Genomic DNA, 27,135 nt, shown 5'->3' with positions numbered 1-27,135 from the left:
GAGCTGACATGGTCTATTCAGTCAGGGTAGAAATGGCCCATTATTGGTAGTATACATCAAGAGATCAGTCAGGGGGATGTGGCCCATTGTCAGTTTCTAATGTGGAGATGTGAACATCAAGACCAGAGAAACTGCATTTGTAATGGGCCAGCCACCCCCAGTCTCTTAATCTTTGGTTGATGTTCACACCTCCACATTAGAATCTGACAATGGGCCACGTCCCCCCTGACTGATCTGACTTGTTTTCTGCTCTCTTGATGTATACTACTGATAATGGGCCATTTCCACCCTGACTGAATAGACCGCTTCAGCTCTGGCCCTCCACTTTACTGAGACCCCCTTCTTTAAATCCTCCTCTGAAACACCGCCCCCGCCCCATGCATCTGATGAAGTGGGTCTTTGCCCACAAACACTTATGCTCTAAAACATCTGTTAGTCTATAAAGTGCCACATGACCTCTTGTTGTTTTTGAAGACACAGACTAACACGGCTACCTCTCTGATACTTATTTCAAAATAGGTGCTATTCCTCATGGAATTATATTTATCCATTTTGAAATAAGCCAACCACTATTTCGAAATTATATCAAAATAGTGGTTGTATTGTATAGACACTGAGCAAAGTTAGTTTGAAATTGTGGCTGTCATTTCAAAATAACTTTGCTGTGTAGATTTAGGAAATCAGTGACAATCAGATATAATCCAGAACACTTAATGGTAGACATGCTCAGGACTTTAAAGCAATTCAAGATTGGCCATTTATAGGAAATATATTTTAAAAGGACAGTTACTCAATGCCTGACAGTGGAACAGCCTTATACAGCAATTTATAAAAAGTTAAGTAATTTGATATTTTCCATCATAGCAAAAGAGTGTGTTGCCTAGGATCTTGGGACACTATATCCCTTCTTTCATGAACAGCTGCAATTTATCATGCTCTTTTCCTTGGGAAATAACTTTTTAAGAACAGAAGAGCACCACAAGTTCTTTCAATTCCAAGAGGGCTTTTTTTCAGAACAACCAGTAGCATGATTTGCAAACACTATTTGCTAATTTATTCCAGAATGCGAACTCCCAGTATACAAGGAATCTTTACTGAATGGTGGCCCACATGTTATGCACGTAATGGTGTGATGCTACAGAGGAAAAACAAAAACCTGGGAAAGAAGCCTTCCCTGCTGGCAGGTTCTGCTAATGTCAACAGCTCCAGCTTTGCCATGAGGACAAAAAATTTGAGATGAAAGATCCTAATTAACATTTACAACAGTAGCTTGTAACCCTAAGGATCAGGATGAACAAAAGGAAAAAATTTCAGAGCTAACATTGCCTGAAAAATGAGGCAGACGTAGGTAATGCAGTGGTTTATCTTCTGTTCTAAAAAAGATGTAATTTTTTACTTTGGGGATACTAACATGTGTGCAGCATTTCAAGGAAAAAAACAACAACAGAGTGAGGACCAGGCACATTAGTTTTACTGTACGGTAAAAACTGCTGAAGTCAGCTCCTGGAAGAGGTATAAAGCTGTTAAACATGTGATTTGCCAGGCTGTAAAACAGAAGTGCCTGGTCCTTTCTGTGGTTTTTCCCTCAGGACAGCTTATGCCTGTTACTTATCCTAAGGTATAAAAAAGAAAAAAAAAAGAACCTTTTTTTAGCAGTGAGGACAAGTCCTGTGCAAACTAGTGATTTCCACTGAATTACATATGGGGGCAGGAGGAGAGAGAGATAGTCTAGGTGGCAAAACACAAATATGGCAGCCAAGAATTACTGGGGTGAAATCATCCAGTCAGTTATCTGTCTACCACTTCACTGATTTCAATGAGGTGTCCTGCATGCTTATGATGTCCCGACGACTGGGCAGTGATTTTCAAATTGGCCTTAATGCTTCCTACCTCACAGGGTTATTAATCAATGAGCCTGAACTACCTTGAAGAGTATATCTCGGAAGTGTTAAGCGTCGTGACTAGCATTTCATTTCTTTCTAATGATAACCTGTTGTGACAGAGAGCTGGGAAACAGAGCTGATCCAGCACTGTGGCCATCACAACTCTAATTAATCACACTCGAGTTGACCTGGTTAAGAAGGGAATGCTGCAAATTAAAGTTCATGAGCTGCTTACCAGAGGAAAGTCTCCAACTGATTGTAACTTGAAAAGAAATCAGAATGAGACCTTACTCTGTCACATCTTTCCCTGGGGTTATCTTCTGTCTATGATCAACCCATATTAAAGGCCAGTAAAATCTTCAATGTGAAATTATGTACATGAAAATGAATTCCTTATTTAACAGCATGTAAGCCAAAGCGCTGAGTCTTTTTTTTTTTTGGTCACCCCCTGATGAACAAAGAGTCATGGTTAGAACAGGTCAAAACCAGGGTCCTTACTCTGGCAATTAGCACCTGGTTTCACTGGGCAGATATTTGTGTTAAGGTCGCTGAAGAACATAAGAAGGATTTTGCAAATACATTTCAAATTCCATCTATTTTTCAGGCTCTCAAATGGGTCTGTTGTGTTTCTGAAAATATTTTCATGACTTTTTTTTCTTTAACTGATGTCTATAATGTTATCAACATTATTTTCCATAAAAATGTCAGTAAAATATGGAGTGAGATATTGTGAAAAAATGGAACATAAAATCAAAATGTCCCCTTTTCATTTACTCAAGGCCACTTTTCAATGAAAACCCTTTAGTGAGAAAAATTTCAACCAGATCTGATTTGTGCATTACATGAATGAAGTTTTATGTCATTCTTTAGGGCCTGTGACGGAGATGTGCTGAGCATCCTTACCTCAAAGAGCACATCCTGTTTTGCCAATTGTAGGACTGAGAAATTAGCTCACGTTGGTAGATACGGGAGTTCTTCCAAAGGAAAGCTTTATATGACAATGTTTGCTCATATCTAAATGTGTGTAAGTCTCAACCTTCAAAGTCACTTCTATAGGGTATATAAAATATGTGCTCTCCCAATTTATAAATTAAGGTAAGTAGATTGGGTTGACTTAACCATGTGTAGTTTGTAGCTGCCTAAGTCATGAAGACATGGGGTTATGAACCCCAAATGGTGAGCCAAACAGCATACATATTTCTCCTCTATCCAAGGGTTTATGATTGTAGATGGCAGCTCTGAATTCCCCAAAGGGTAACATAAAAGACTCCTGCCAAGGTATATGTGCTACATAAGTGAGCCCAGCCAGTACTTTCTAAACATCTCTCTACTGACTCCTTGAAGGTCAAAGTGGAGCAGACGTTACACTTACCAAGAAATGTCACAACCTGTTGTTTGCTGGATTTGCCTTCATCAAGCGCCCTGTGCCATAGTTTATACCAGCAGAAATGGGTGCAAAGCAGCACACTCACATTAACATTACACATCTGTCTCAACTCCCAAACAAAGCAGTTATATGCACTGTTCTATAAAAGACACATGCTCTTTCAATGTGGTTCAGAAATAATTACACCTCCATAATGCCTATGCAAATTGCAGGATTATAGCACAGTGCCAATAGCTTTTCATGTATGCAAAATTCATTTTATATGCATTATCAATCTCAGAATATTTTGCAAGTCCCTTCAAGCCTATAATCATACCAAAATAAACAAAAATAAACTTTCAGAGACTCAAATTAATAACCTATCTACCCGTATATCTCAGTGGACTAATTCAAAGGCATCAACTCTTCTCAATCAATGGAAAATATCAAGACAATGTGCCTGATTCACTTAAAAGAAAATGTATAAGTTCCCTTGTTATTTTGGAAAGGCTGAATTTTGCTTCCAAACTACACTCCATAAAATTTATTATTTATATTTCCCTTGCAATGATGATATGATTTACTTAACCTCTTTATGACGTAGTACCCCACCCTCTTCTCTTATAAGTCAAGTATCAGAGGGGTGGCCATGTTAGTCTGTATGCACAAAAACAACAAGAAGTCCTGTGGCACCTTATAGACTAGGAGATAGATTGCAGCATAGGCTTTTGTGGGCAAAGACCCACTTCACCAGATGTATCAGAGTATGCGTAGAAGATGCATAGATGCATGCAAATTGAGTCTTTGCAGACAAGAGCTTATGCTCCAATATATCGGTTAGTCTATAAGGTGCCACAGGACTTCTGGGTTTTTTTTGCAGATACAGATTAATATTGCTATCTCTCTGGCAGAAAATTAGTTAACTCATTAGCTGCAATTACAACAACTCTATCACATTAATAAAATTAAATAGCAGACACATCTTTAGGTATCAGTAAACTCTTAAGTCTGTGATCACCCCGTTAGTCTTTCTTTACAAACACAAACACTGCCTTCCTAACAGAATTGGCATTACTACAACAACAAAAAGTGCAAGAAGTGAGGCAAGAGGCAAAATCAGAAACACCAAGTTTTAAACACAGAGAAATAAAACACAAACACTCGAATTCCTTGCACCTTCTTCCACAAATGGTAGAACGGCACTTGAGAAGAAAAGAGAAGATCAAACAAACATGTGCCTGCTTCCTGAGACATATGCTATGAAAATGTACATTTCACATTAAAGATGTGTGGCAGGGCCAGGGTGAAGGGCCCCCTCAAAGCGGGCGCAAACAAGCAGAAGGGCCTACAGGACAATCACGGGCAGCTGGGCAGGAGATGGCTCAGCTTAACTGGGGCCAGCTGACTCCATGACTGGGCTAATAAAAGGCCTTTAAAAACCCCTCACAGTGGGAAGGGTTGGGGGGTGGGGGAGTGTGTGAGAGGCAAGGAGTGAGATGTAAGGAGACCAGAGTAGTGGGAGAGAGAAGGTTTGAGAGGACCAGAAGAGAGAACCAGGAACACCAGAAACCGCAGAGGGAGAGTGAGGAGCTTCAGCAGATCAAGAGTGGGATCTTGCTCCTGCTGCAGCCTGGAGAAGGTACCAGGGGGAATACCCTGGGGAAGTGGCCCAGGGAGGAGAGCTGTGGTGCCAAGGGAGTCAGCTCTTCCCACTAGCAGCTGCATAAGGTCCCTGGGCTAGAACCTGGCATGAGTGGGAGAGGGCTAGGTTCCCCCCAGAGCACTCCTCACCCCAGTGAAGTCAACTGGGCCCTTAAGTGGGACTAGTGGACTGAATAGAGGCCAGAGGCCCAGGACTAAGACTGCCTTTGTCACAGTTGTTATAATTGTGTTGAAAAGAAGACACAGTAAACTGACTTTAAAGTACAAAATTTTAGTTCAACAGATTCTGGGTTAGGCATTCTTCAAAATAAAATGAAAAGAAAATCTGAACATGATAACCAGCTACTTCAGAAAGACTTGGATGGAATTGTGTGCAGCTTCTGGAGAATGGTGCCCTCCACATCTTACTACGAGTATCAGCTAGATATGAAAAAGCCGGGCAAGGATTCTACAGTGCCCAGAGAATGGAGTTCATAATTGTGTCCACCAATATGATTCTCTGATATTTAGGACATGTTACCAACTGAATGGTTATGAATATGTAGACCCCATTCTGTTGTACAAAAGTTACCAGCAATGTTAAGTCCCAGGTATTCAGGGACCATTCCCAGAATGCATTCATTTTTCAGATGTCCAAACTGAGCCATTGGACAGCTTACTATCCAGATGTCTGGCTTTCCAACATTTTTTTAATTTTATTGCATTTGAGAGTAGAGTCCATAGAGTCCCCTGTTGCATAGCAAAGGAATGCCTGTGGCATGAAATCATCAGTCATGGAACATAAATGAAGTGTCTTTGAAAGGGACATGAAGAGGCTTGCAGGGAACATGAATTCTTTGTGGTGGATCCCAGGATGACCTGCAAGCTTGACACATGTTAAATCCCAGGTGGATCCCAGGATGACCTCTTTTAAGCTTGATACATGTGAAATCCTATGTCTCTGAAAACAAAGCACCATACTTTTGGGGAAAAAAGACAACCAAAAACAAAAACAAACAGCATCTACGTCAAGATGCAAGTACCAAGATATAGGTAATGATGGTAGCCAGACAGGGCTGGTTCCAGGAGACAGAAGAGGCTACTCTGGTGGCAGGTGCAGGGAGTTTCCCTCTAGCCTCAAAACATATAATCTGAATAATTCTACATATATATCAATAGAAACACATTTTTCGTCCAAGAATCATTTATTAAGACTGTGAAGAAATGACAATACTGCATTCAAACAAATATCAACCCAGTTCAATGACTACATGTATTGACCTAACTGGACAATTTTCTCCCCCCCTTAACGTAACAAGAAGATAAAGCAGCTACCACATTTCTCCTGTTTCCTGGGCAGGCCTCCATACTCTAGGGCTTTGTCAACAAAACCCATATAGCGTCCATACTAAAAATGTGTGAACTTCACACTTTCATCAACAGCCTTCTGCTTCTCCCCCACAAGGCAGTATGCCTTTCTCGACAGAATCTATCAACTAAAAATCATGCAGATACTCTGGGGGCGGGGCTCTGTCAACAGACAGGGCTTCTGGGTCACCCATCAGCCCTGTCTGCTATGCTTCTGGTTGGCCATTCTGTTGAGAGAGTGGCTGGGCAATCTGGCCACTCTCTGTTGACAGAGTGGATTAACAGAGGGATCTGCTTTCATGTGTGGCCACAATCTGTTGATAGACGTTTTGTTGGAAGATATCTGCCGACAGTGACTTCTGTTGACAGATCACGATTGTGTAGACATAGCGTAGGTTAGCAGCCACCGTGTGTGAAATATGTAAACTTCCCAAGCCTCTACATTAGGCTCCATCATTGAATTTCCTTGTCCACAACCTTGTTATTCTTAGTCCAAGATGTCCAGATTTCAGGATGTAGTGAAGTGCAATATTAGCATCCACCGAAATCTAAAAACTAAGCAACTCAGGAGAAGCTGGATGGTTGGCAAATGTGATAAGAAATGGAGGAAAAACAGAGGTGAACAAAGATCTCATCCTCCTGTCAGAGAGCTTCCCTTCTCTTCCAGCCAGTCTTACTGTGGAAGCTCTGATCTGTGCACCCTTAGGGACAACAAAGAGGGAGCTGGACCTGGCAAATGATGCACTGAGTGAGTTGCTGGGCTGTAATCTTGTACTGATTGTGTGGATGTACCAGCTTTTGGATTTCTTTCTGGTTTCAGGAAACAGGGTTGGGGCGGGTGTACGTCCTCTACTCAAAGAATGAGTGTTAGTAGCAGAATGCCCCGATGATGGGGAAAAATGAACAATCGTTAAAATCCTAGCAATATGCTTTCAAAATAATTTGTCACTGGGCTGTGAGAGATGCAATGAAGTGGCAAGTGGTGAACTTATGTGTGGTGTTTGATGAAGGATGGCTTACATGAGATTTTGGATCTTGCACTGTTTTGGATTAACAAAGGCATTGTGTGTGTGTGTGTGTGTGATGGGAATGAGATAAGCAGTACTTTTCTGTCATGGGTTAAAAAAATGCAATGTGTACATTATTTCAATCACCTGCATCTTTTTGCAAAACACACAGCAGACTCCAGAAAAGGACAGATGTGTGTTCGCTGAAATAATGTGACTGTGAGAACAATATTGCCACTTATGTCAATGATGTCTCCTTCAAACCAGCCAGATGCAAGACTGGGGTCACCTTGCACCAATGCCGATATTATACTGACTTAATGGAGTTACTCCTGATTTACACCACTGTGTGTGAGAGGAGAAACCAGTCCATGCAGTGTACACAAAACTCTTTGACAGAGAATGCAGGGTAAGTTTTAAGCCAATGAGTAGCACACAGGGGCAGAATGTATGTGTGAACATGTATTTGTAAATGTTGCTCTGACAATTGTATGAGTGTAACTTACTTCTCAAGCTGTCCACTCTTTGACCATCTCCTTGGACAGTCTGAGTGGAGAATGTTTTTGCTGCCATTTGCTCCACTGGAGCGAGGACAAAGGGCTGGGGTGGTCCTCCTCCAGCTGCAGCAATCTGACGTTCCACAAGTTTTTCCTCACTAGCCCACGCAGATCTTGCCATCTGTGTTTCAAATCCCTTATGTCCCGCCTGCAGTACCCCAGAACATTGACAGCATCTAGGATCTTATTCCATACTCTATGCTTCTTGGTAGGGGTCCCCCTTACAGCCCCAAAAAAGAGCTGGTAGTGTTTGGTGACCTTTTGCACAAGTGCTTCTGTTTCCTGTAGACTGAAATTGGGTTTCCTTGTCTTGCTCTGTGAGTGCTGTCCTTAACGTGGAGTTCTATCAGTGTACTGTGTGAACATGGTAACATTCCCATGAGGAGCAGGTCAGAAGTAGAGGCAACCAACTGAGCAGCAATCACAGAGTCTGGTGTGGAACTTCTCTTGGTAGTCAACGTGTTGAGGTTGGTTCCTAGAAAGGCACCAAACGCTGGGTATTTATATGCTATTTAGTAAGGCAGTGTGTAAATTCCTAATGAAGATTCATGTACATACCTTGAATTCTTAAAATAAAAATCAGTGTTTCCCACACCTGAGTCTGAATCCCACTTGTAAATGTAACTCCCTGCCTACTTGCTGGTCCACAGCTGTGCAAGCCTGTTAGCTTTTCTCTTCAAGTTACACAGCTAAGATGGCATCTCAGCTAACCCATGGGAAAAGTCCGGCACCAATGAAATTGCTGTCTACATAACCACAGGAGTTAATTGCATTTCTTACATGAGAACTTATGCCAGTTATATAAAGGACCAACCTCTCACAGATGGTCATTGACTGGTCAGCAACAGAGGCAGACGTGCTGGAGTAAGACAAGACATTTATTTGGGACCTAGTACAGATTACTGGATCATACCCTGCAACGAGGCAGAGAGGAAGATTAGGTGATCCAGTTGCTAGATGTATTTGAAAATATTTGGATGGTCATATGAGTGGGATGAAAAGATCCTTGTGCCTGATGCAATGACAATTAACATATCTGATCACTAGTTTTTTTAATAACTAAGGCCCATCACTATTATGATCCTCAGTTAACATATTAATTTAACCACTCTGAGAGAGGGAAATCCTGCTACTGTGAACAGAGATCACCGTCCTTGTGGATGGTGATATAATTGCAGAAGACACAAAATAGTACAGATGCATCATCTGGGATTCCACGTTTTTCTTTAATCATTCATCCCCACATCCCTTGCATGGCAACAAAATTCCCTTCCTTTAAGAAGGCCTGTGGATTTGTTGTCTCAGGAGCTAGCCAGTCTGGTAGCTAGGTCAGCTGGTTCCTTGACACAAAATATGGATCTCCTCCTTGGGCAAGCACAAACTGTCCCTTCATTGCTCGCAGCAAGCCCAAGGCAGGCATGAGTGAGGGTGAGATAAGATCTTGTGTCATGGATACAACCAGTGCCTTTTCTGTAAAAAAATATTATGGTGCCGGCACTCAGCCAGCTCCCTGCCCTCTCACCTCAGCTAATCCCATGGCGGGGGCTTCTGAAGTGCCAATACTCAGTATCGGCAAGTACCAGCACAAAAAAGCACTGCATACAACAGTCTATTTTGCTGGTTAGCCACACAATCCCCCACTATTTTTTTTAAAATTCAAATGAGGTCACAGACTTACACAACTTTTATCTCAGGTGTGTAACAGGCAGAAACTAAAACCCTGGATGTGACGAGACTTCCTGCTTATTATTGTCAATGCTGAATTTTCACAGTGGGTTTTTCTATTCCCTTTGCCTTTTGATTCCTAGTTTCTTTCACTTGAGTGTAACATACATGTCAAAAGATAAACAGTGGGAACTTGCAACTGTTGAGTAGGAAGATATCTTGACTGACTTGATTGACTGAAGAGCTAACTCAGAAAGAAAGAAAAATGTTAACAGTGCTATTGAAAAAAGGAATTTCTCCTATATAAAAGCAGCAAAAGAAAGATACTAGTTTAAAGGAAAAAAAAAAAGGTCCTAGATTCTGCACCCTATCATTTTCACCCAGGGAGGATAATATTAGGGTCACTTCCACCGGATGGGTAATGACTAAAAAAATAAATCCAGCCTTAAGGAACTTGACGACAAGGGCCATGAAACTAACTGATGTATGTTGTCATGCCCCTCAAGGCACTAACATCTGATATGCCTCTTGAATCCCAAGCAGATTCAGAAGTTATCTGTGCACAAAAAGAGCTGCAGAACAAGCCCGAGATAAAAAATGAATGGAAGATGTCATCTTGATTTTGCTCTGTGCCTTGGAAGGAATGGGGTATTCCACTGTGTGATGGCACTCGTACATTTCTGTTTGGATGGACATGTCTGCAGCTGATGTCCACTTGCCAAAGACCATGTGCCAGTCAAAGAAACAGTGAGAGCAATGGGGCAAAGTGGAAGTATTTCTCCCTCTATGATATCTCTCTTAGGGTCTGGTCCAACTCCCAATGACGTCTACGACAGCTGCAGGTAGTCAGGATCTTTGCAAACCAGGCTCCTTTTATATGTAGGCCCCGAAATATGGATTTAAGAGTCTAACTTAGGTGCTCAGGTGCTTAGGCAATTGTGGCAATTGTTTAGGGCACCCAATAGTTCATTATATCTCCAAGATGCAGTAAAATAAGAGGAGGAGAAACCTATCTGTCCCCGCCTTCCTTCCTTTAGTGGTAACAGGAGAGGGTCATGAAGGAGATCAGCACAGGAGATTTTAAAAGGTGTGGATCTTCTATATTTTGCTTCCATTTCTTCATCCTTCTCCAGAAAGGTTCAGAACCGGTTATCACTTCCAGTGGTGGTGGAACATTTTTTACAGTGGGAGAGCTGCAAACCAGTGGTCCCACCTGCTCAACCAAAGCTTTTCACTTCACCCCCACTTACTCCTGTCTCTGCCTGCCATCCTCCAGAGCTGGGAACAGAGGTGGGGACATGGCACTGGGAAGTCAGGGGCATGTACATGGGAAAAAGGGACAAAACTAGAACCCCAGATGAGGGCCTGAGACCAGAGTCTCTGGGTGCATTACAGCTAGGACACTGGGCATCAGGTGATGGACAGTACCCCACAAAAAATACGGTGGATGCTGCAGCACCCACAGCTCCCATGCCAGTGACTGCTTCCGGCCAGTGATATTCTGAATGTTGTGCAACAAACACTTGTAAACGAGGTATTTCCTCTGTTCCCACCAAAGCACAAGCATGTTGCCACACTATTGTCCAAAATCCTGTCAGCTGGGGAGTAAGGATGAATCAGGCTTTGCACCTACATTTGTATGGTGTGTGTGGCAGAATATTAAGCATTAGTCAAAACTTTTCATTCCAATTCTAGAGGAAGATTAACAATTTCTTCCCATTCTAACTGAGGCTATTTCTTCCCCTCCCTACATCCCAGAGTCCAGGGACTGCTCTACCTATGAAACTGAACTTTTTTATGCAAACACTGCCAGTAACTATTCCAAACATCTCATCCAAATTGCAGAGGACAGCTTTTCAAACCCAAGGAGATCTCTGTGTACGGAATGCAATCTAGTCCAAGATGAATGGCCTTGGTGGCAACTTAGTTGTCTTACGCCGCCACAGAACTGGAATCATTTACCCCCTTACAACTTTTTCACAGCTGAGTTGGCAGCACAGATCTGAATGGTAAAATGAGACAATAAAGCACATACCTTAATACTAATGGTGATACCTACCTATTGTGTCTCCTTGCTCATAAACAATGGAGGCCAGGTCTTTAATGATCTGGTTTACGTCCAACATGTCGCTCTGAAATGGTGAAAGATTGCAGTTAATGATCTGCTGATACATTAAAACCCCAAAGAGTTGCCCTGTTTTTCAAGCATGGAAACATTTGTTTTCTTCTCAACAGGATAGTGAAGACCAAGTATTCTCAAAATGCCTTCATAGAATCATAGAACACTAGGGCTACGTCTACACGTGCAGCCAACATCGAAATAGTCTATTTCGATGAATAACGTCTACACGTCCTCCAGGGCCAGCAACGTCGATGTTCAACTTCGACGTTGCTCAGCCCAACATCGAAATAGGCGCAGCGAGGGAACGTCTACACGTCAAAGTAGCACACATCGAAATAGGGATGCCAGGCACAGCTGCAGACAGGGTCACAGGGAGGACTCAACAGCAAGCCGCTCCCTTAAAGGGCCCCTCCCAGACACAGTTGCACTAAACAGCACAAGATACACAGAGCTGACAACTGGTTGCAGACCCTGTGCTTGCAGCATAGATCCCCAGCTGCCGCAGAAGCAGCCAGAAGCCCTGGGCTAAGGGCTGCTGCCCACGGTGACCATAGAGCCCCGCAGGGGCTGGAGAGAGAGCATCTCTCAACCCCCCAGCTGATGGCCGCCATGGAGGACCCAGCAATTTCGACGTTGCGGGACGCGGATCGTCTACACGGTCCCTACTTCGACGTTGAACTTCGAAGTAGGGCGCTATTCCTATCTCCTCATGAGGTTAGCGACTTCGACGTCTCGCCGCCTAACGTCGAAGTTAACTTCGAAATAGCGCCCGACGCGTGTAGACGCGACGGGCGCTATTTCGAAGTTGGTGCCGCTACTTCGAAGTAGCGTGCACGTGTAGACACAGCTTAGGACTGGAAGGGACCTCGAGAGGCCATCAAGTCCAGCCCCCTGCCCCAATGGCAGGACCAAGTACTATCTAAACCATCCCTGATAGACATCTATCCAACCTGTTCTTAAATATCTCCAGCAATGGAAATTCCACAACCTCCCTTGGCAATTTATTCCACTGTTTGACCACCCTGACAGTTAGGAACTTTTTCCTAATGTCCAACCTAAACCTCCCTTGCTGCAGTTTAAGCCCGTTGCCTCTTGTTCTATCCTCAGAGGCCAAGAAGAGCAAGTTCTCTCCTTCCTCCTTATGACTCCCTTTTAGATACCTGAAAACCGCTATCATGTCTCCCCTCAATCTTCTCTTTTCCAAACTAAACAAGCCCAATTCTTTAACCTTTTTTGATAGGTCACATTCTCTAGACCTTTAATCATTCTTGTCGCTCTTCTCTGGACCCTCTCTAGTTTCTCCACATCTTTTTTGAACATCTTAACAACTTAACAGGCCTCTTCAGCAAAACCATAATGTGCTGGACTGCAGTTATCGACTCATGCATCTGAACCACTTGTGGTAGACTAGGCAGCTGCTCAGCGTAACTATGCAACACTGAAGAACAAACGAACAACTAAACAAAAACAAACAACCCTCCCCCTATTTCTAAGGAAGTAGTTAAGGAACCAATGAGGGTTACAATTTATCTTGGACAGCTGATTCTTATGTACAAAACTCAAGCTCTCTCAGGCTACGTCTACACGTGCAGCCAACATCGAAATAGTCTATTTCGATGAATAACGTCTACACGTCCTCCAGGGCCGGCAACGTCGATGTTCAACTTCGACGTTGCTCAACCCAACATCGAAATAGGCGCAGCGAGGGAACGTCTACACGTCAAAGTAGCACACATCAAAATAGGGATGCCAGGCACAGCTGCAGACAGGGTCACAGGGCGGACTCAACAGCAAGCCGCTCCCTTAAAGGGCCCCTCCCAGACACAGTTGCACTAAACAGCACAAGATACACAGAGCTGACAACTGGTTGCAGACCCTGTGCTTGCAGCATAGATCCCCAGCTGCCGCAGAAGCAGCCAGAAGCCCTGGGCTAAGGGCTGCTGCCCACGGTGACCATAGAGCCCCGCAGGGGCTGGAGAGAGAGCATCTCTCAACCCCCCAGCTGATGGCCGCCATGGAGGACCCAGCAATTTCGACGTTGCGGGACGCGGATCGTCTACATGGTCCCTACTTCGACGTTGAACGTCGAAGTAGGGCGCTATTCCTATCTCCTCATGAGGTTAGCGACTTCGACGTCTCGCCGCCTAACGTCGAAGTTAACTTCGAAATAGCGCCCGACGCGTGTAGACGCGACGGGCGCTATTTCGAAGTTGGTGCCGCTACTTCGAAGTAGCGTGCACGTGTAGACACAGCTTAGGACTGGACAGGACCTCGAGAGGCCATCAAGTCCAGCCCCCTGCCCCAATGGCAGGACCAAGTACTATCTAAACCATCCCTGATAGACATCTATCCAACCTGTTCTTAAATATCTCCAGCAATGGAAATTCCACAACCTCCCTTGGCAATTTATTCCACTGTTTGACCACCCTGACAGTTAGGAACTTTTTCCTAATGTCCAACCTAAACCTCCCTTGCTGCAGTTTAAGCCCGTTGCCTCTTGTTCTATCCTCAGAGGCCAAGAAGAGCAAGTTCTCTCCTTCCTCCTTATGACTCCCTTTTAGATACCTGAAAACCGCTATCATGTCTCCCCTCAATCTTCTCTTTTCCAAACTAAACAAGCCCAATTCTTTAACCTTTTTTGATAGGTCACATTCTCTAGACCTTTAATCATTCTTGTCGCTCTTCTCTGGACCCTCTCTAGTTTCTCCACATCTTTTTTGAACATCTTAACAACTTAACAGGCCTCTTCAGCAAAACCATAATGTGCTGGACTGCAGTTATCGACTCATGCATCTGAACCACTTGTGGTAGACTAGGCAGCTGCTCAGCGTAACTATGCAACACTGAAGAACAAACGAACAACTAAACAAAAACAAACAACCCTCCCCCTATTTCTAAGGAAGTAGTTAAGGAACCAATGAGGGTTACAATTTATCTTGGACAGCTGATTCTTATGTACAAAACTCAAGCTCTCTCAGGCTACGTCTACACGTGCAGCCAACATCGAAATAGTCTATTTCGATGAATAACGTCTACACGTCCTCCAGGGCCGGCAACGTCGATGTTCAACTTCGACGTTGCTCAGCCCAACATCGAAATAGGCGCAGCGAGGGAACGTCTACACGTCAAAGTAGCACACATCAAAATAGGGATGCCAGGCACAGCTGCAGACAGGGTCACAGGGCGGACTCAACAGCAAGCCGCTCCCTTAAAGGGCCCCTCCCAGACACAGTTGCACTAAACAGCACAAGATACACAGAGCTGACAACTGGTTGCAGACCCTGTGCTTGCAGCATAGATCCCCAGCTGCCGCAGAAGCAGCCAGAAGCCCTGGGCTAAGGGCTGCTGCCCACGGTGACCATAGAGCCCCACAGGGGCTGGAGAGAGAGCATCTCTCAACCCCCCAGCTGATGGCCGCCATGGAGGACCCAGCAATTTCGACGTTGCGGGACGCGGATCGTCTACACGGTCCCTACTTCGACGTTGAACGTCGAAGTAGGGCGCTATTCCTATCTCCTCATGAGGTTAGCGACTTCGACGTCTCGCCGCCTAACGTCGAAGTTAACTTCGAAATAGCGCCCGACGCGTGTAGACGCGACGGGCGCTATTTCGAAGTTGGTGCCGCTACTTCGAAGTAGCGTGCACGTGTAGACACAGCTTAGGACTGGAAGGGACCTCGAGAGGCCATCAAGTCCAGCCTCCTGCCCCAATGGCAGGACCAAGTACTATCTAAACCATCCCTGATAGACATCTATCCAACCTGTTCTTAAATATCTCCAGCAATGGAAATTCCACAACCTCCCTTGGCAATTTATTCCACTGTTTGACCACCCTGACAGTTAGGAACTTTTTCCTAATGTCCAACCTAAACCTCCCTTGCTGCAGTTTAAGCCCGTTGCCTCTTGTTCTATCCTCAGAGGCCAAGAAGAGCAAGTTCTCTCCTTCCTCCTTATGACTCCCTTTTAGATACCTGAAAACCGCTATCATGTCTCCCCTCAATCTTCTCTTTTCCAAACTAAACAAGCCCAATTCTTTAACCTTTTTTGATAGGTCACATTCTCTAGACCTTTAATCATTCTTGTCGCTCTTCTCTGGACCCTCTCTAGTTTCTCCACATCTTTTTTGAACATCTTAACAACTTAACAGGCCTCTTCAGCAAAACCATAATGTGCTGGACTGCAGTTATCAACTCATGCATCTGAACCACTTGTGGTAGACTAGGCAGCTGCTCAGCGTAACTATGCAACACTGAAGAACAAACGAACAACTAAACAAAAACAAACAACCCTCCCCCTATTTCTAAGGAAGTAGTTAAGGAACCAATGAGGGTTACAATTTATCTTGGACAGCTGATTCTTATGTACAAAACTCAAGCTCTCTCAGGCTACGTCTACACGTGCAGCCAACATCGAAATAGTCTATTTCGATGAATAACGTCTACACGTCCTCCAGGGCCGGCAACGTCGATGTTCAACTTCGACGTTGCTCAGCCCAACATCGAAATAGGCGCAGCGAGGGAACGTCTACACGTCAAAGTAGCACACATCAAAATAGGGATGCCAGGCACAGCTGCAGACAGGGTCACAGGGCGGACTCAACAGCAAGCCGCTCCCTTAAAGGGCCCCTCCCAGACACAGTTGCACTAAACAGCACAAGATACACAGAGCTGACAACTGGTTGCAGACCCTGTGCTTGCAGCATAGATCCCCAGCTGCCGCAGAAGCAGCCAGAAGCCCTGGGCTAAGGGCTGCTGCCCACGGTGACCATAGAGCCCCGCAGGGGCTGGAGAGAGAGCATCTCTCAACCCCCCAGCTGATGGCCGCCATGGAGGACCCAGCAATTTCGACGTTGCGGGACGCGGATCGTCTACACGGTCCCTACTTCGACGTTGAACGTCGAAGTAGGGCGCTATTCCTATCTCCTCATGAGGTTAGCGACTTCGACGTCTCGCCGCCTAACGTCGAAGTTAACTTCGAAATAGCGCCCGACGCGTGTAGACGCGACGGGCGCTATTTCGAAGTTGGTGCCGCTACTTCGAAGTAGCGTGCACGTGTAGACACAGCTTAGGACTGGAAGGGACCTCGAGAGGCCATCAAGTCCAGCCCCCTGCCCCAATGGCAGGACCAAGTACTATCTAAACCATCCCTGATAGACATCTATCCAACCTGTTCTTAAATATCTCCAGCAATGGAAATTCCACAACCTCCCTTGGCAATTTATTCCACTGTTTGACCACCCTGACAGTTAGGAACTTTTTCCTAATGTCCAACCTAAACCTCCCTTGCTGCAGTTTAAGCCCGTTGCCTCTTGTTCTATCCTCAGAGGCCAAGAAGAGCAAGTTCTCTCCTTCCTCCTTATGACTCCCTTTTAGATACCTGAAAACCGCTATCATGTCTCCCCTCAATCTTCTCTTTTCCAAACTAAACAAGCCCAATTCTTTAACCTTTTTTGATAGGTCACATTCTCTAGACCTTTAATCATTCTTGTCGCTCTTCTCTGGACCCTCTCTAGTTTCTCCACATCTTTTTTGAACATCTTAACAACTTAACAGGCCTCTTCAGCAAAACCATAATGTGCTGGACTGCAGTTATCGACTCATGCATCTGAACCACTTGTGGTAGACTAGGCAGCTGCTCAGCGTAACTATGCAACACTGAAGAACAAACGAACAACTAAACAAAAACAAACAACCCTCCCCCTATTTCTAAGGAAGTAGTTAAGGAACCAATGAGGGTTACAATTTATCTTGGACAGCTGATTCTTATGTACAAAACTCAAGCTCTCTCAGGCTACGTCTACACGTGCAGCCAACATCGAAATAGTCTATTTCGATGAATAACGTCTACACGTCCTCCAGGGCCGGCAACGTCGATGTTCAACTTCGACGTTCCTCAGCCCAACATCGAAATAGGCGCAGCGAGGGAACGTCTACACGTCAAAGTAGCACACATCAAAATAGGGATGCCAGGCACAGCTGCAGACAGGGTCACAGGGCGGACTCAACAGCCAGCCGCTGCCTTAAAGGGCCCCTCCCAGACACAGTTGCACTAAACAACACAAGATACACAGAGCTGACAACTGGTTGCAGACCCTGTGCCTGCAGCATAGATCCCCAGCTGCCGCAGAAGCAGCCAGAAGCCCTGGGCTAAGGGCTGCTGCCCACGGTGACCATAGAGCCCCGCAGGGGCTGGAGAGAGAGCATCTCTCAACCCCCCAGCTGATGGCCGCCATGGAGGACCCAGCAATTTCGACGTTGCGGGACGCGGATCGTCTACACGGTCCCTACTTCGACATTGAACGTCGATGTAGGGCGCTATTCCTATCTCCTCATGAGGTTAGCAACTTCGACGTCTCGCCGCCTAACGTCGAAGTTGGTGCCGCTACTTCGAAGTAGCGTGCACGTGTAGACGCAGCCTCAGTGTCACATGTTTGTGGTAAAATATCATTAGAAAATGAGTTGAGAGATGGTGGAAAGACTGTCAGATTTTGAAATCTCCTTATCTTTTGGTTAGTGAGAGCAAAGCAATGTGATAAATGGATCTATTTGCACACCTTCAATATGTCAAATAATTAACTAGTTAAAGTCACGAGAACACTTTGAGCTCTGTGTATAATAGAATTACCACAAAATTTGTGGGTGCTACCATAGTAAAGCACTTCTGATACACAGAAAAATTGGCAGGGGCCCGGGGGGAAGTCAGAAATCAACGAGTTGGTGTCAAATACAGTGCATAGCAACAGAGTGAGTGTGAACCCTTAGTCGTGCAGGTGGAGGGTAGCCATCTGTGGGGAAGGAACAAGTTCTGAGCTATCTAGAAAAAACCAGATGTACACAAGTCCATGGGTCTGGATTTAATGCACCCGAGATACGAGGGAATTGGCAGAGGTCATTGCTGCACCTTTGGCCATTATCTTTGAAGACTCCTGGTGATCGCAGGAGATACTGGATGACTGGAAAAAGGCACACATATTGCCCATCTTTAAAAGAGAAAAGAAGGAAAATACGGGGAACTATAGACTGGTCAGCCTTACCTCAATCCCTGGGAAAATAATGGAGGAAATCCTCAAGGAATCCATTTTGGAGCACTTGGAAGAGGGGAAAGTGATCAAAAGTAGCCAACATAGATCCACCAGGGGCACGTCCTGCCTGACCAATCTGATTAGCTTCTATGACGAGGTAACAAGCTCTGTGGACATGGGGAAGTCAGTGCATGTGATATACCTTGACTTCAGCAAAGCTTTTGATACGGTCTCCCACAGCTTTCTTGTCCATAAGTTAAGGAAATATGGTTTGGATCCCTGGACTATAAGATGGATAGACAGCTGGCTTGATGGTCGGTCCCAACAGGTAGTGGTCAATGGCTCAATATCTGGATGGTGGTGGGTTTCAAGTGGAGTGCCGCAAGACTCGGTTCTGGGGCCGGTGTTATTCAACATCTTTGTTAATGACCTGGAGAAGTTTGCAGATGACACACAACTAGGGGGAGAGGTAGATACGCTGGAGGGTAGAGAAAGAATCCAAAGTGACCTGGATAAATTGGAGGAGTGGGGAAAAAGAAATCTGATGCAGTTCAGCAAGAAGTGTAGAGTCTTGCACCTGGGACGGAAGAATCCCAAGCATTGTTATAGGCTGGGACCGACTGGCTCAGCAGCAGTACGATGGAAAGGGACCTAGAGGTTATGGTGGATGAAAGGCTGGATATGAGTAAACAGCGTGCCCTTGTAGCCAAGAAGGTTAATGGCATACTAGGGTGCATTCGGAGGAACATTTTGAGCAGATTTAGAGAAGTAGTTATTTCCCTCTATTTGGCACTGGTGAGGCCACATCTTGAATATTGTGTCCAGTTTTGGGCCCCCCCGGTGTAAAAACAACTTGGATTTGCTGGAGCAGGTTCAGTGGAGGACAACAAAAATGATTAAGGGTCTGGAGCACAAGACCTATGAGGATAGGCTGAGGAATTTGGGTTTGTTTAGTTTACAGAAGGGAAGACTGAGGGGTGATTTAATAGCAGCCTTCAACTTCCTGAAGGGGAGTTCTAAAGAGGAGGGTGAGAAACTGTTCTCAGTGATGTCAGATGGCAGAACAAGGAGTAATGGTCTGAAGTTAAAGAGTGAAAGGTGTAGGTTAGGTATTAGGAAAAACTACTTCACCAGGCGGGTGGTTTGCAGATGACACCAAGTTGTTCAGGACAGTCAAAAGCAAAAGGGATTGTGAAGAACTACAAAAAGATCTCAGCAAACTGAGTGATTGGGCAGCAAAATGGCAAATGAAATTTAATGTGGGTAAGTGTAAGGTAATGCATGTTGGAAAAAATAACCCAAATTACACGTACTACATGATGGGGTCAAATTTAGCTACGACAGATCAGGAAAGGGATCTTGGAGTTATAGTGGATAGTTCTCTGAAGACATCCACGCAGTGTGCAGCGGCAGTTAGTAAGGCAAATAGGATGTTAGGAATTATTAAAAAAGGGATCGATAATAAGACAAAAGATATCATACTTCCCCTATATAAAACTATGGTACGCCCACATCTCGAGTACTGCGTGCAGATGTGGTCTCCTCACCTCAAAAAAGATATATTGGCATTAGAAAAGGTTCAGAAAAGGGCGACTAAGATGATTAGGGGCTTGGAAAGGGTCCCATATGGGGAGAGGCTAGAGAGACTGGGACTTCTCAGTTTGGAAAAGAGGCGATTGAGGGGCGATATGATAGAGGCATATAAAATCATGAATGGTGTGGAGAAAGTGAATATAGAAAAATTATTTACCTTTTCCCATAATACAAGAACTAGGGGACACCAAATGAAATTGATGGGTAGTAGGTTCAAAACTAATAAAAGGAAATTTTTCTTCACACAGCGCACAGTCAACCTGTGGAACTCCTTGCCCGAGGAGGCTGTGAAGGCCAGGACTCTATTAGGGTTTAAAAAAGAGCTTGATAAATTTTTGCAGGTCAGGTCCATAAATGGCTATTAGCCAGGGATAAAGTATGGTGCCCTAGCCTTCATAACAAGGGCAGGAGATGGATGGCAGGAGATAAATCACTTGTCTTCTGTTCTCCTTCTCTGGGGCACCTGGCATTGGCCACCGTCGGCAGATGGGATGCTGGGCTTGATGGACCTTTGGTCTGACCCAGTATGGCCATTCTTATGTTCTTATGTTATGTTCTTATGTTCTTATGTGGTGAAGCACTGGAATGCGTTGCCTAGAGAGGTGGTGGATTCTCCATCCCTTGAGGTTTTTAAGTCCCGGCTTGACAAGGTCCTGGCTGGGATGACTTAGTGGGGGTTGATCCTGCTTTAGGAAGGGGGCTGGACTAGATGACCTCCTGATGTCCCTTCTAGCCCTATGATTCTGTGATTCTGTGCATCAAGTGTCACTGGACCATTAATGTCCACATGGAGCAGATGAATTATCAGGCCACAGTAACCACTTCTGGAAGTATTAACTTTCCTTTGAACCACTGAAAGATGTTTTCAAAGCTGATGCATAGTTGTAAGGCTGATCTGAAAATAATCCTGGTTGACTGTAAATCCCAGGGAATTCACATATTCTTGGGGATGAGCCCCTGTTGATTCTACTGGGGCACTGAGGGAAACACACACACACACACACACATACTCCCCACAACATATGTGGGAATGCTGTTCCCAGAAAACTGTTTTTTCTGCCTCCCGTCAGAATCATCCTTTTTGTTTGCCTAGAGGATACAATCCCCTTAACCCAACATTTAAAATCTCCTTCACACAGTTACCTGAATGGTAGACTATTCACCCACCTCAGCTCTGTTGGGAGTATAATCCATTCCTACATATCTCATAGAGCTGGAAGGGACCTTGAGAGGTCATCAACTCCAGTCTCCTGCCCTCATGGCAGCAGCTATCATCATCCCTGACAGTTTTTTTTTTCCCCCTTAATCTACTTGCCCCAGATCCCTGAATGATCTCCTCAAGGACTGACCCCACAACCCTGGGTTTAGTAGACTAATGCCCCAGCCACTGAGCTACCTATGATGCAAACGACTCTTAACTGTCCTCAGGCGGATGGCTAGACAAGTAAACTGTCCATGCTGATTAATTTATAAACAATTTCAAGTGTAGCTACATTTATTTTTGAGGTTTATTGCAAAATTGTGAGTAGAGTAGCCCTTAATTATATAATGCAGTCAAATGTCATTAATTTATAATGAAGCCTGGGAGAACCATTGTGAATTACTGAATATGGCAAATTTCTGAGCAAGTGAACAGAAGAAACAAAAGCTAAAACAACCCAAAAGATAGGGTAATACATCACAAAATGCACCGGGCTCACATCTTTGTCTAGAGCAGTCTAGCCTTAATTATGTATGAGAATATTCATAACTAGTAAATGTTCTGTAGTATATTTTATAAAGTAATGAAGTTTAAGTAACATGAGCTCATGGGCTAACACTGTGATCAGAAACTATTGCCAAGAAGGCCAGTGACCGTCATTTTCTATGGGAGTGGGAATTAGCAAAGTGTGAAAGAATGAGGTGATGCATGCCAGGGAGGGGAGAAAGGAGAGTTCACAAAAGTCTCTCGGGACTAAGTACATCCAAGTTAAAACTTAGTTTTACTGAGTTGAACCAGGAAGTGTTTCACCTGTCTTTCAGTCTGGCTGTGGCCATATTTGGCCAAAACTTCCAAAGGGCCATGCTATAAAGTGCCGCGTTTCACTCGTGCGTGGCTTGCCTATATGGGGATCAGCTGATAGGAATAAGGGGATTTTGAAGTCTGTGGGGTCCTTTCGAAAAGGACCCCTGTGTAGCTGAGCCATGTGCGAGCAAAACGCAGCGCTTTCGAAGTGCCACAGCTGGGACCATGCTAATGAGGAGCTGAATATACATTTCAGTGCCTCATTAGTATCCTCCAATTTGGCCATTAGCACGGCCATTTCGAAGTTTTGGCCAAGTGTGGCCACAGCTTCTATCTCTCCTAAAGGGACTGCAATGGACTAGAATCACCACGGCATCTTGGTCTGGTATTTGCATCAACAGCTGCGTTTGGTTACACAGTGACTATTTGGCCGTAATATAAAACACATCCCTAAAGTAATTACACTACACTGTAGTCAATGACAAACAAGTGAACAGACTTTGATTCCAAAGGATCGAATTACAAAAAGCCCAGATCCAAACTGCCTCAAAAGTTAATTAAGTTGCACAGACTGTTTTGATATTTGCACATTCATCTTAGGATTTTACTGTATAAACAAAAACTGAACTATGCAGATTATTTGCTACACTTTATTAGTCACACACTGTACAGCTTGCTGCCTATTGTACCCAGTTATTCAGGGCAAAACAGACTTCTGTTCTTGCACTGTGATCCCAATATCTGCTTTTCAAAAGTCTGTAACAATGCTTGAAGATGCTGCCTCACAGCAATGCAGCAGAGAAGCTGCCACGGACACTGAAGGTTAAAGGGTTGACTATGATATTAAAAAGCAAAACAGAACAAACCGTAAAGTGGTGAGGACAGAATAATGTAACTTACAGCATGGAATTGGTTGAATAATTTAACCAGGCACTGCAAAGCTTCCATGTAACTGAAATATGTTGGGGAAAGGGGATGGTGGGGTGGGCATTACAGACAATATCCTAGGGTTATATTTTGAGAGCTTCCTGCCAGGAATCAGTACATCATGATGAAACCCTGAACCTTCCTGCCACTGGGAATTTGCCTGTAAAATGAAAGCACCTCTATTTTCCAAATTTGTACATATTATTCATATTTCACAATTCAATATATTGTCTTGCAAATCTCCTTCACTCTGTAGAAACAGATAAATGCTTGGTTTACCAGAGCCTGATATTGTTTCACATATTCTTTGTTTGTATGATATTATTATTATTATTGTTATTAGTCAGGGAGCATTTGTCAACATTACAGCCACACTTTTATGGTGCCCAGTGCGCGTTACTCTCAGGAGATTACTCCTACTGCCCACCCTGTGTTGCACATATTAAAGAGCACAAAGATGGATCAGTATTTAAACTTGAACATAATGTAAATCCATCCCCCTTACCCCTTTCTGAAGGGGCAAGGAGAAGGGCTGTAGAAAGGCAGAGAGGTTCTTTCATGCTAGATGAACAAAAACTAAATCTCCTCTGCAACATTCTTTCACAAAATATTTTCTCTTGTCTACAGCTGGGGAGAAACAATGACATCCTATAAATCAAACTGAGTCAGGGTAAGCAGCAACAGACCAGCAGAAAATTGTTTTGAGGGCTGAAGCTATCCTGAACAGCAATTACAGCCTGAGTTAGACCCCCTTTGGGACTGTTCAACAACCATCCTGGTTTGTTTCTTTCTCCTTCTCTTGCTCTTTTTTGTTGTCTTAATGGTCAGAGACATCTTGGGAAGGGATGGTACTATGCTGAATAATTAGAACAGTACTGTTGAGCTGCCACATTTCAGTTCCTGAGCTTACTGGGGACAGTAGGCTCCAGGAACACAACAGAGACACCGCATTCCACAGCAGCACCTGAGAGGATGGGGTCTGGAAAGCACAACTGCAATGTTGACAAATGCCAGTTGCCTCTGGAAGAACCAAACTTGGGACCTCTGGGCCATGTCTACACTAGCCAAAAACTTCGAAATGGCCATGCAAATGGCCATTTTGAAGTTTACTAATGAAGCACTGAAATGCATATTCAGCGCCCCATTAGCATGTGGGCAGCTGCGGCACTTCGAAATTGACGCGGCTCGCCGCCGCGCGGCTCGTCCAGACAGGGCTCCTTTTGGAAAGGACCCCGACTACTTCAAAGTCCCCTTATTCCTATGAGCAGATGGGAATAAGGGGACTTCGAAGTAGCCGGCATCCTTTCGAAAAGGAGCCCCATCTGGACGAGCCACACGGCGCCGAGCCACCTCAATTTCAAAGTGCCGTGGCCGCCTGCATGCTAATGAGGTGCTGAATATGTATTTCAGCGCTTCATTAGTAAACTTCGAAACGGCCATTTGCATGGCCATTTCGAAGTTTTTGGCTAGTGTAGATGTAGCCCTGGAGTGTAATACATGTGCCTCTAGTGTGTGAGCTAAAAGCCAGCTGGATGTTAGTTACGGCTGCAGAGCTGACTCTCTATTCTCTCTCCCAGTGGCCTCAGTGGCACTAGATGGAATAGTACACCACACCCAGAAGGTGTCTGGGTTACATGACATCTAGTTCTTATCAGAGAGGAATAGAGAGGAAAGATCTTGGAAACCTCTCCCTATTATCATGATTCACATATAAAGGGCTAGGTAAGAAAGAACCCAGGCAAATGACAGTCTAATTGTTGGTCCAGGCAGTGGAACGAATTCCGAACATTTGGAACAGCAAAGCCCTTTATTTATTCAAAGAAGAGACAGGAAGTGTGCAAGCTTTCCCTTCACTACTGTCTGGCAACATGATTCCATACTGAGCTAGAAGCTAAGAAGGTCATTTAGTCAACATAGCCTACTCAACTCTGGCCCTGGCAACAGGGTGCAAGCCCTGAGTTGGTTATCAGCTACAATAGATATTTTTGTCTTATGCATACATGCTAATTAAGAACTGGACCACGAGACAACAACTCACTTCACTTCATCCGCCCGACACCCCTTGGACTTCCAGTCAGTCAGAAGCTGGGCTGTAAGCCATGGCAACTCCCTGACTATGGTTCCACTAGCGAGTTTTGCCAACAAAACCCTGGCTTTGTTGAGAAAACACACAAAATGAGTGTTGTTGACTGTTTGTCAACAAAAGTTGGCACTTATGCTGACAACCTTCTGACTCTCCCAGATAAGGAAGAGCGCCTTTGTCGACATGTTCTAGCGACAAAAAAGGCTGTGTGGATGCTCTGGAGGGCCTTCTCTTGACAAACAGGGCATCCAGGATAATGGGCAGCCCTGTCTGCTGTGCTTCTGGGGGCCTGTTTTGTCCAGCAAGTGGCTGGGCAGTCTGGCTGCTCTGTTGACAGAGCAGAAGTGCTCTTCTGATTGACTTTTGTGTATGGCCACACTGTCGACAGAAGTTTTGTTGGAAAACCTCTTCAGCAAGTGACTTCTGTCAGCAGAGCACTGTCGTGTAATCGTATTCCCTGTGAACTACCTAGGCGCTTATTCTTGAAGGTGTTTCTCTGCATGGACAATTAAGGTGAGCGTCATTACTTGTGGTGCTGACTAGCAAAAGTGTACAAGAGATATAATGAAGGCAATCTCTTAGACAGATGGTGTACAAATAGAGCTGACCAAAATATTTTGGCAAATAGTGACAGCAAATCATGATTTTTTTTTTTGGATGTCAAAACTCCTGGTGAATTCATTTTGAAATCAGTGACTAGATCTCCCTTCCTTCTGCTTAGAATTTTTCTAAACAAACCATTCTGACATTTTGTTTTGAATCAACACTTAAGCCACTTTTGACCTGCATGATTTTTCTTTTTGGTTTTTTGGTTTCGTGAGTAAAACTTCACTTTGGTTCCAAACTGATAAGTTTCCCAGATTTTTTTCAGTTCAGACACCCAACCAAAAACAAATCAGTCACTCAGCTTTACTTAGGCGTAGGAGAATCTTTTATCTACTTCTTAGACACACCCACACAGAACTCTGATGTTTCCAAACCAAACCCTCAGTGAAAATGGTGTTCGACCTTTTGTTCCTACTATACCGTTACTCATGTTATAAGCACCAAAGTGCATTTGGACCCTAGCTAGTGACTAGACTTTTTAGGTCATGAATTTTCTTGCACTTTAAGCCTGTACAGCACCAAATATATTGGGGCTGTGATCCAGATTAGCACTAATGTTAACATCACATTTTTAAAGGATTGTCCATTTGTCCAGCAGGAAATCTCAGAAGACCACCCTTGCAAGCAAGCAAGCAAACAAGACTTTCCACCCCCTTCCCCCGCCTCCCCGCTTCTCTCTCAAAAACACCTCACTCAAGATGTTGGATCAAGGCTTGAGGTTTGGCAGATTAGAGAAATAGAAATGCAGTTTAATTCTGTCTGAACCAGCACAACGCAGAACTTTTATCTGAACCCCCATTCCCTTCTAAACACTACATTTGAAGATAAGCATGAACACTGAAATGTTCTGATAACAAATAAACAAAAAGAATCAGTTTTCCCTGCTTCTTTTTGACAACAAAACTGTATTTGATTTCATTCTATCTTCTAGGCAACAGAATGATAATTTGATATTGGGGAGAGCAGAGCATGGAAGGGCTCACATCAGAAAACAGAGAAGTGATATTTCGGCACAGGAGACCCAAAACATTACTCAAGGTGTAGAACAAATGGAATAATGTTTTAAAAAAATCTTCTGTGATGCATAGCAGAGTTTGTATTTCCTAAGTAGGTATGAACCTCCCTTAACCTCCCTCTCCCCCAGATTCCCAACACTCTTTGAGCATTGCTGCTAGAGAGGGAAAAGGTGAAGATCTGCACATAAAATAAATGACGAAGGAAGGTGTTTCATTACTCTCCTGAGTACAAGCGATAATGTCAGCACTGCTCTCTGACAGTGATAGCACCACAAT

At 44.4% G+C, this 27,135-nt stretch overlaps 1 protein-coding gene across 3 annotated transcripts in view; it reads right to left on the bottom strand.

Annotated features, from left to right (window-relative positions):
* TSNARE1 (t-SNARE domain containing 1) overlaps positions 1 to 27,135 on the bottom strand; it is a 751,229-nt gene that overhangs the window by 225,958 nt on the left and 498,136 nt on the right. For all 3 annotated transcript variants that reach the window (XM_074986589.1, XM_074986590.1, XM_074986588.1), the window contains one exon: positions 11,547 to 11,619. In XM_074986589.1, coding sequence (XP_074842690.1) covers positions 11,547 to 11,619 — 73 coding nt within the window. The remainder of the gene's footprint in view (positions 1 to 11,546; positions 11,620 to 27,135) is intronic.

This window comes from Carettochelys insculpta, chromosome 2, assembly GCF_033958435.1.
Source record: "Carettochelys insculpta isolate YL-2023 chromosome 2, ASM3395843v1, whole genome shotgun sequence".
In the NCBI taxonomy this organism is placed as follows: domain Eukaryota; kingdom Metazoa; phylum Chordata; order Testudines; family Carettochelyidae; genus Carettochelys; species Carettochelys insculpta.
Note: the sequence above shows the minus strand (reverse complement) of the source record. Positions and strands in the feature narration are given on the sequence as shown.